This window comes from Chiloscyllium plagiosum, unplaced genomic scaffold (assembly GCF_037043375.1).
Source record: "Chiloscyllium plagiosum isolate Xiang-an unplaced genomic scaffold, Cpla_swu_hap1 HiC_scaffold_20, whole genome shotgun sequence".
Classification (NCBI taxonomy): Eukaryota; Metazoa; Chordata; class Chondrichthyes; order Orectolobiformes; family Hemiscylliidae; genus Chiloscyllium; species Chiloscyllium plagiosum.
Window position 1 is genome coordinate 29,237,519 of NW_028270158.1, and position 9,505 is coordinate 29,247,023.

Sequence of the window (9,505 nt, forward strand, 5' to 3'; positions counted from 1 at the left end):
AACTGCAGATGCTGTGAATCAGAAACAAACAGAAATTGCTGGAAAAGCTCAGCAAGTCTGGCATCATCTGTGGAGAGAAATCAGACTTAACGTTTCAGGTCAGTGACCCTTCCTCAGAATTTGAGTTCTGAAGAAGGGTCACTTGACTTGAAACATTAACTCTGATTTCTCTTCAGAGATGATGCCAGACCTGCTGAGCTTTTCCAGCAGTTTCTGTTTCTGAGGTACAAAGGGAATTGTATATCCTGGTCAATAAATCACTGAAGGCTCACATTCAATCTATTAAAAAGGCAAATGGAATATCAGTTTTTTTTTGAAAGAGGATTTGAGTGAAGGTTTGCTTCCGTTGTATAGGAGCTTGGTTCGTCTGAGACCCGAATACTGCAGTTTTGGTCTCCTTATATCAGGAAAGATATTGTTCCACAGAGGGAATGCAACAAATGCTTACCAAATTTGTTCCCAGAACGATTTCTGTTTTTGTTAATGGTATGACAGGCCTGCTGTGTGAATGCAGATTGGGGAAACTCGGCCTGTATTCTCCAGGGTTTTGAAGAATTAGAGGTGATCTTGTTGAAACCTAGAAAACACTGAATGGGATAAATAGGGTAAATGCAGATAAAATGCTGTGGAGTCTGCAACCAGAATGCACAGTTTAAAAATAAGGGAAATACCAGTTTGTGTCTGTAAGAGGAGAAGTTTGTTCACTCATAGGCTTGTGAATTTTTGGATTTATCTAGTCTAAAGGATTATGCCAGTTCAGTCTTTGAGTATAGTCACAGGTTGGTAATCATATATCCATCAATGGCATAAAAGGTTGTGGAGATAATGTGGGTAAAAGGCATTGAGGTGTTAGGTATTCTGTGATTGTATTAAATAGCGGAACAGGCTTGAAGGGCTGAAAAGCATAGACCTGTTTCTGTAAGTGAGTCAGCACGGATTAAATGGGAAAAAGGCTTAAGGACGGATAACAATGAATCATGGTGCACGATTGGCTCTCTGAACACAGGATGGGAGAGTGTGGTGATCCCCAAGTGCTATTGCTAAGGCTACAACTTTTTCACAAAAATTACTTGTACACTTACTGACGTCATATTCCAGTATTCCAAATGTTCCAATTTACAAAACCTGGAGGTATGTTACTAAGCGACTGGGACGTAGACTAGCAGAAAGGGCAGACAAGTGGTAGTTGGAAAATAATGAAATAGTGTGAAGTGTTGTATTTTGGCAGAAGAAATGGAGTGAGGCAATGTATACCTAATGGCACCATTTCAAAGGTTTTCCAGGGACATGGGTGTGTATAGATCTTTAGAAGATGGCATGGCATATTGAGAGATAATTACCAAAGCACTTTGATTCTCGGGCTTTTTCAAGTAGGCATATTGAGTACAAAAGCAAGGAAGAAATGTTGAATCTTTACGACCTCTGTTTGGGTCATAGCGAGAATATTGCATCCAGGAAGGATATAAAGTTTGCTAATGTTTTAGGGATAAACAGAAAACCTTTCAGCTATGTTAAAGCAAGAAGAACTTCAAATAATGAGTTGGCCTACGCAGCCTGTTTGCCTAACTGTGTTGGCTAATTATTTGTAATCTATCAAATTCTCTACCATGCCCAAAAACTACATGATTTCTTGAGAATTATGGGAGTAGTTGAAAACTTTGGCCAGTTTTTGGAAATAAATCTTGGAGATTTCATATTGTCATTCTCCCTTTAATTCCACGTACTTCGTATTTACTAACTATTATGTTGTACTGTGGCAAGTACCTTTTTGAAAATCCAAATACTTAACACGAACAACAATACCTTCTGAACCTTCTCCTTTACTTCATCAAAGAACTTCATCAAACTTGTCAAACATAATTTGTCTTAAGACAAAAATGACATTCACTTCTGAGCCCATGCTTTCATGATGTAATTATTTATCTGATGTCTGTAGTAAGATGCCTGGAAATGATTTGGCTTTTAGCAAATTTTTGGAGGGGCAGATGAAAATTAGGATCCATTTTCAAACGTGAATACATTTTGTGTCTAGGACCTTTTCGTCTAATTCCTTTCCTTTTGTTGCTCCAATGGATTTCTTATGAGGTTGGTTTCGAGGGAGGTAAAATACTACTCGAGGCCTCCAATTTTTTTTGTGTGATTAATTTCCTTGTGTTTAATCAGGTGAGTTCAGCAGTTCACCAGCAGTAAAAGCTAGGTTTGTTTTAATCTATTATGTTTCTGACATTTTAAATGGTTGCAGTGTGTTGTTTTAGCTGTCAACACGTTCCTGCAATCGGATGCAAACTTTAAAACAAAATACATTTTGTTGAATAGTGCAACTTCCCTTAATTCCTTATCCAGGATGAGTAAGTATTTCACTTTCATCACACCTTGTAATGTTTAGTCCAGTAAAACTCTTCATGGCTTTTTTTTTTATGATATCAGTTATAGTGTCAACACTATTTTAACTTCTTTGTATAAGTGTGGAATATTCTTAATGTAACCCTGTTAATCAAAGTAGGGTTACTGCTGGTTGGGTGAGGTAACCAACACTATCTCTTCAGTACTGGCAGAGTTTTGTTTCTGGACATTTTCTCACCGATGTTTTCGGAGATGTTATGATGCGCATCTGGAGCAGCTGGGACTTGAACTGCTTTAAGGAATGGACGTTACCATAGAGTCATAGAGGTGTACAGTGCACCACGGGAACCCCTATCAGATTAGTTTGTCGTAAATGCAATTATTGAATTCAGGTTATGCTTTGTATGACACAGAGTTACTGGTTCAGTAACAAAAATAATAACGGGATTGAATTTTGAAAAACCACATGCTGATGAACAGTCTTCAGTTCATTGATGCCGCCTCCATTTTAACCTCACTCTTCCTTAATTGTTTCAGTTTTGCCAATTCCTCATGGTACCTGAATCCATGCTTCTAGTTTCCTTTCAGAATTGTGATTTCTAACTAAGGTACACTCACAACTAGTAGTGCAATAGGTATAGAGTCTATAATCAAGTTCATAAACAGCATACATTTGATTCTCTACAACCGAGAATTCCCAATGGTTATTACAGCAGCAATGTAACAGTGTTACTTTTCTTACAGTTTGCCAACGTTGCTACTGGCAGAATGTGTCCTTGTTTATATTACACCTGAAAAATCGACAGAATTAATCAAATGGGCTTCAACTACGTTTCATACAACTATGTTTGTCAATTATGAGCAGGTAAAACTCATTTCAGTGTTTACAGGTAGTGGCTTGCTTAGACATCCTTGTAATGAGGACGTGAATTTTGTGACTTTGAATAATTTTAATTTATTCTTGACTTCACTTGGTGAAGCGATTACAAATATGCCATAAAACTAAAATTAGGATAGTAAAATAATAATCTTAATAGCTGATTGGGATATTAAAATTAAAACATCATAAAACTTTGCTATTAGCTTTTTTATTTAAAAGCATTTAGTATTGTTCATAATTGGAGACATTGAGATAATTGAGGGCATATGGAATTAGTGTTGGTGCCACTATTATCTGTCTTGCTCGAGCAAAAATTCTCCGGAGATTCTTTAATCAATGTAATCTAATGTAATATTGACTTATCTATCTGGCTGTTTTGGGAAATTGCAGACACAGGAGCCAGCTGTGTTTGCCTAGAAAACAATGGCCACTGTTAAGACTACATTATGTAACACCTTGAATCATTTCTCTATGAGAAATGCTCTGAACTTTTGAGTGTAAAATGTTGCTGTTAGTAAATCATTTGGCTTTTCTCTGAGAGCATCTCTGCATTTTCCACACAGCATCCTCCATTGTACAGTCAGAGATCTTGCAGCCTACCAGCGTATGGGGAAATTATAATGGTTGTGTATGTTTCAGGTGAACATGACTGATCGGTTTGGTCAGGTGATGATTGAAAACCTACAGCGTCGGCAGTGTAACCTTGCTGGAGTCGATATCTGTCAAACTCTGGATACACAGGTTGTGTATACTTTTGGCACAATTGCATTATTAACTTGTTTTTCAGTCTTTCCCCTCAAAAAGGCATGCAGTATCACATTTTGCTACGTGGAAGAAACATTTTCAGCCATTGTGCCTAGGCAAACTGAGAAAGAGCTATCAAGTCCCATCCCACTTTCCCTGCAGTTGGTCCATAGCTTTCGATCGCCTTTTAAATGCAGGAAGGGTTTCTGGCTTTACTACCTTTTCAGACAGTGGGTTACATATCCTCACCAATGTTTGGGTGAATTATTGTCTCCTCCCCTTCCCTCTAATTCTTCTACCAAGTAGTTTACATCCCCAGATCATCAACTGCACTGCTTAGCCAAGTAGGTCCTTCCTCGTTACTTTATCGAAGTCTCTCATTGTTTTTCCTAACTCACCTAAATTTCCCTTCTACTTCATGTGTTCCAAAGGAAACAACCTCACTGCTATCCACTATCCACCACTTCCTCATAGCTAAAGTTTTTCACTGCTGGCAGTATCCTTGTTTAATCTCTGTACACTCTCAAATACACTTTTTCTTGAAATATTGTCACCACAATTGTACACATGCTCTAACTGCATCCAAACTTATGAGTTATCGTTCTAGCATAACCTCACTGCTCTTTATTATTCTTCAGCTAAAGAAGTAGCTTGTATGCTTGCTCAATTATCCTCCCTATCTGTCCTGCTTTGTTCAGGGACTTGTGGACATAGCACCTGGCCCGACTGCACCTTTGCAATTCTCAGTATAATACCATTTAGTTTAGGTTATCATATATTTCCTTGTCTTGTTTTCCCTCTTCAAATACAGTTGTTTTAATTCTTTCATTGTACTGTGAGTGTTTCTGTCTAGGCCAGTGTCTATAGGCCATCTCAAATTGTCCTTGAGAAGGTAGTTTTGAGCACTGCCTTTGAAGGGCTGCTGTCTGTATGCTATAGGTACACCCAGAGCGCTGGAAGGAAAGGTGTTCCAGGGCTTGACTCAGTACCAAAGAAGGACTGGCAATTATGCTTCCAAGTCCAAGTGGTATGGTTTTTTGGAGGAAGACTTGCAGTCGCTGGTATTGCCATGCATCTGTTGCTTTCCTATTTTGAAGTGGTAATTACATTACATTACATTACATTTAGATTAGATTACATTACATTACACCGACCCGCCGAAGCGCAACCCACCCACACCCCTACATTTACCCATTACCTAACACTACGGGCAATTTAGCATGGCCAATTCACCTGACCTGCACATCTTTGGATTGTGGGAGGAAACCGGAGCACCCATGAGGAAACCCACGCAGACACGGGGAGAACGTGCAAACTCCACACAGACAATCGCCTAAGGCGGGAATTGAACCTGGGTCTCAGGCGCTGTGAGGCAGCAGTGCTAACCACTGTGCCCACAATGGTTGACGATTTGGAAGGTTCTGTTGAAGGAGCCTTGCAGCAGGATGGGGGTCATCCTTTCCCAAGTTCCTGATGTTATGACATGGGTAAACCCCCTTGCTTAATTTAAACCAGCAACTGTTGACGTTTGGGACAAAATTCCAATAGAATCCGCTTAGTCCTAAGAATTGAAGTGCCTCTTTTTTTTCGAGGTTAGTCGTGGAAATTCCTTGATGTCCTTCATCTTTGCGTTCCATTGGGTCAACCTTCCCTTCCATGATCAATGTTATGTCCCAAGAACATTACCTCTGTTTTCGCGAATTCAGTTTTTTTAATAACCAGTTTTGCTTCTTGAAGTCATCCAAAGAGCTTTGCCAGCTGTGCCATGTGTTCTTTCTAGGACTTACTAAAGATCACTACATCATCCATATAGACAGCACAGTTTGTTAACCCAATTCTGTGCATGAGTTTTTGGAATGTGGCGGGTGCATTCTTCATTCCAAAGGGCATCACTTTAAACTGATAGATCCATTTGGGGTTACAAACACAGAAATTTCTTTTGCTGTCTCTGATAAAGGTACCTGCCACTAACCACGCATTAAGTCCAATTTGGTGACATAACTAGCTTGTCTGACTTTCTCGGTACACTCCTCCAAACTAGGAATTAGCTATGAGTCTGATTTTGTAATGGCATTGATCTTCTGAGAATCCACGCAGAATCGTTGAATGCCATCCAGTTTGGGAACTAAGACGATCGGCAAACTCCTCTCGCTCTGGCTTGGTTCGATGATGTCCTCATCGAACATGGCCTCCACCTCCATCTGAACCTGTCTGCCTTTGGAAGGCTTAAGCTGATAGGGATGTTGTTTAATCGGAGAAGTATTCCCTACATCTACTTCACGTCCAATAGCATTAATCCTCCCCATCTGATTCTTACATATGTCCTTACATATGTCCAGTCTTTCAACTGTGTTCTATGCTCCTAAGACAGCTTACTAACCAATTCCATTCTTCAAGGACTTATTCATTTTTTAATTATTTTGAGGCACATTAAAATCCACACCATCTGGATTTGATTCCTCACTCTGTTGGGTAGTAACTAATACCTGTTTCTCCAGTTCTTTCTCTCCAGTATAATATGGTTTCAACATGACATACCCGATACACTTTTTTTCTGTCTGGCATCTTTACTAGATAGTTCACCTGACTTAACTTTTTCTCAATTTGATAGGCACCACTAAACCTGGCTTTGAAGGGATGCCCTATCACTGGTAACAGTACTAACACATCATCCCCTTGGGAAAATGTCCAAGTCTCAAAGCTTTTATCTGCCACTTGCTTCATTCTACACTATGACCTCTTTTGGTGCTGTTTAGCTAACGCACCGACACAAGTTAGTCTCTCCCTCACCTCCGATACATAATCTAAGTGTGAGATCTCCAACTTTGGTCCTGTGAATTTTTCTTTAATTAATTTCGAAGGGCCTCTTGCTTCATGCCCAAATATGAACTCGAAGGGAGTGAACTGAGTAGATGCGTTTGGGGCATTTCTAATGGCAAACAATATGAATGGGATACCTTTATCCCAATCATTTGGGTAGTCCTGACAGTATGTTCTCAACATGGTCTTCAAGGTCTGATGCCACATTTCTAAAGTTCCCTGGGACTCAGGACGATACGCACTGGATTTAAAGTGTTGTGTACCTCAGCTAGCCATAACCTTCTTAAACAGTGTTCCACTAAAGTTTGACCTGTGGTCCAACTGAATCTCTCTGGGTAGCCCATACCGAGTGAAGAAAGCTCATAACTCCTCTACTACCCTTTTTGCCTTGATACTCCGTAATGGCATTGCCTTCGGAAATCTGGTAAACACATCCATTATGATTAACAAGTACTGGTTCCCACGTTTAGTTCTCGGGAGGGGACCTACACAGTCAGTTATAACCCGTGTGAAATGTTCTTCAAATGTGGGAATTGGCAACAAAGTTGCTGGTTTTATTACCACCTTTGGCTTACCTATCATTTGGCATGTATGACACGTACTGCAAAAGTTAACCACATCCTTGTGCATTCCAGGCCAATAAAAATGTTTTTTTTGACCTTAGCCTGAGTCTTTCGTACCCCTAGGTGACCTCCTACAGGTAGTTCATTTGCTACCCATAGTACCTCCTGTCTGTATACTAGCTGCGACACAATCTGGTGCATTTTGGCCCATTTCTTGTCTGCACTAACCTGCCGTGGTCTCCATTTCCGTCTTAGGATTCTATCTTTCAGATAATGACCCTCCAGCATATTTTGTGCCTCCTTTTCTGAGTATGCTTCCACTTATATATCTGTTATTGTCTTGTCTTGCTGTTGCAGGTATAAACACTTCTGTCTGGCCCTCTGCCTGTTCAGGTTTTTCCTGCACCATTACATCAAACAGAGTATCCGCTAACTGAAACTCAACTCCTTCATCTTCCTCTTTACTTTTCACTTTGTGCTGTGACTTATGATAGTGTGATCTGGTTACCAGGAAAATACTAGGATATTTCTGTTTCTTGGTCTTCCTTGGGCTTCTCCACAACGAGGGGTGTCACTCCCACCTTGGATCCTGCCGAATCATTCCCAAGAACTGAATTCCTGGAAGTGACACTCTGTCAATCACTCCCACTGTAACTTTCCCAGTCTTGAGTTGGCATTTCAACCTGATCTTGCATAGGAGAATACTAAATTTCTGTCCATCTATCCCACAAATTACCACACTCTCGGGTAACAGATCAGAAAGAGTGCATATTTGCTCATCCTGTACTATCAGCAACTGGTTAGATCCTGTATCTCAAAATTAGAACTTGTTGTCCTTCTCCCCCTGTTCTTTCTGAGTAAACTTTACCCACAGAGGTGAATTCTTTATAGAGATCAGGTCCTAACTGCATGCTCAGCCCCTGCCTAGGCTGTGCACACTCCTGCAGCTCATAGGCTCTTCTTGCAGTTTCTTTTACTATCTTCACTAATGCCACTGGCTTCGTTTCTTTTTACCACATCTTTTCCCACAGTGCATTTCTTTAACAACTAGCACTGTGACTTGACGTGTCCACCTTCTGGCAGTGAAAACACTTTTCCAGTGCCCTTCTGAAACCACCGGCACTGTAGTTTTCTGTGTCCCACTCCATTACAGTGAAAACACCTGAGGCCTTTCACCTTCTGTCCACCCCTTTGGGCTGCTTTAACCTGTGGTAAATTCTTACCACTGTTCTCTAATCTTTCTTTTGTAGTGCAGGATCTCCCCTTCTATTAACTTCCATCCCTCGCAGGACAAAATTCTGGTCAGAAGCTTGTCTTATGCATCAACATGTATTTGTCTATTAATTCTTTTGCCCTTCTCACTTCCTGAACTTTCTGTTCCTCTACATGAATTCTTACCATCCCTGGAACTGAGTTTTTAAACTCCTCCAGCAGAATAATCTCTCTTAGAGCTTCCAAGGTCCTATCTATTTTTAAAGCGCACACCCATCATCAAAATGACTATGTTTAATTCTTTCAAACTCAACATAAGTCTGACCTTGTACCTTCTTTGTCTTTCTGAACCGCTGTCGATATGCTTTTGTTACCAATTCATAAGCAGTCAAAATAGCCTGTTAACCTCTTCATAATGTCTTGACCTCATCTGACACTGCAGCAAATACCTCACTAGCTCTGCCGACCAGATTAGTCTGCACTCACATTACCCATAAATCCTCAGACCTAGCCAGTTTTTCAAATGAAATAAAGAAGGCTTCAATATCTTTCTTATCAAAAGTGGCAGATTTTTGACATATTTGTATATATCACTACCTTCTCTTTTAATCTCCATCCTGTTAACCTGACTTTGCTGACTACGTCGCAAATTCTCAAGTTCAAATTCTCTCTCTTTGCTCAGCTAAGAACCTTCTCTCTCTCTCTGTCTCTCTCTCTCTCTGTCTTTGCTGTCTCTCTCTCTGTCTCCTCTCTCTCTCTTTCCTCTCTCTTTCCTCTCTCTTTTCTCTCTCTCTCTCTCTCTCTCTCTCTCTCTCTCTCCTCTCTCTCTCTTTCCTCTCTCTCTCTCTTTCCTCTCTCTCTCTCTTTCCTCTCTCTCTCTCTCTCTTTTCCTCTCTCTCTCTCTTCCTCTCTCTCTCTCTTTCCTCTCTCTCTCTCTTTCCTC

The 9,505-nt window shown here is 40.4% G+C and overlaps 1 protein-coding gene across 5 annotated transcripts in view; it reads left to right on the forward strand.

The window, feature by feature from the left end:
- lcmt1 (leucine carboxyl methyltransferase 1) overlaps positions 1-9,505 on the forward strand; it is a 63,440-nt gene that overhangs the window by 22,868 nt on the left and 31,067 nt on the right. For all 5 annotated transcript variants that reach the window (XR_015760557.1, XR_015760558.1, XR_015760559.1 and 2 more), the window contains exons 8-9: positions 3,088-3,208; positions 3,863-3,964. Coding sequence is in view for 2 of the 5 variants with exons in the window: in XM_087997761.1 (XP_087853887.1) it covers positions 3,088-3,208; positions 3,863-3,964 (223 nt within the window). In the remaining 3 variants the exon portion in view is untranslated. The remainder of the gene's footprint in view (positions 1-3,087; positions 3,209-3,862; positions 3,965-9,505) is intronic.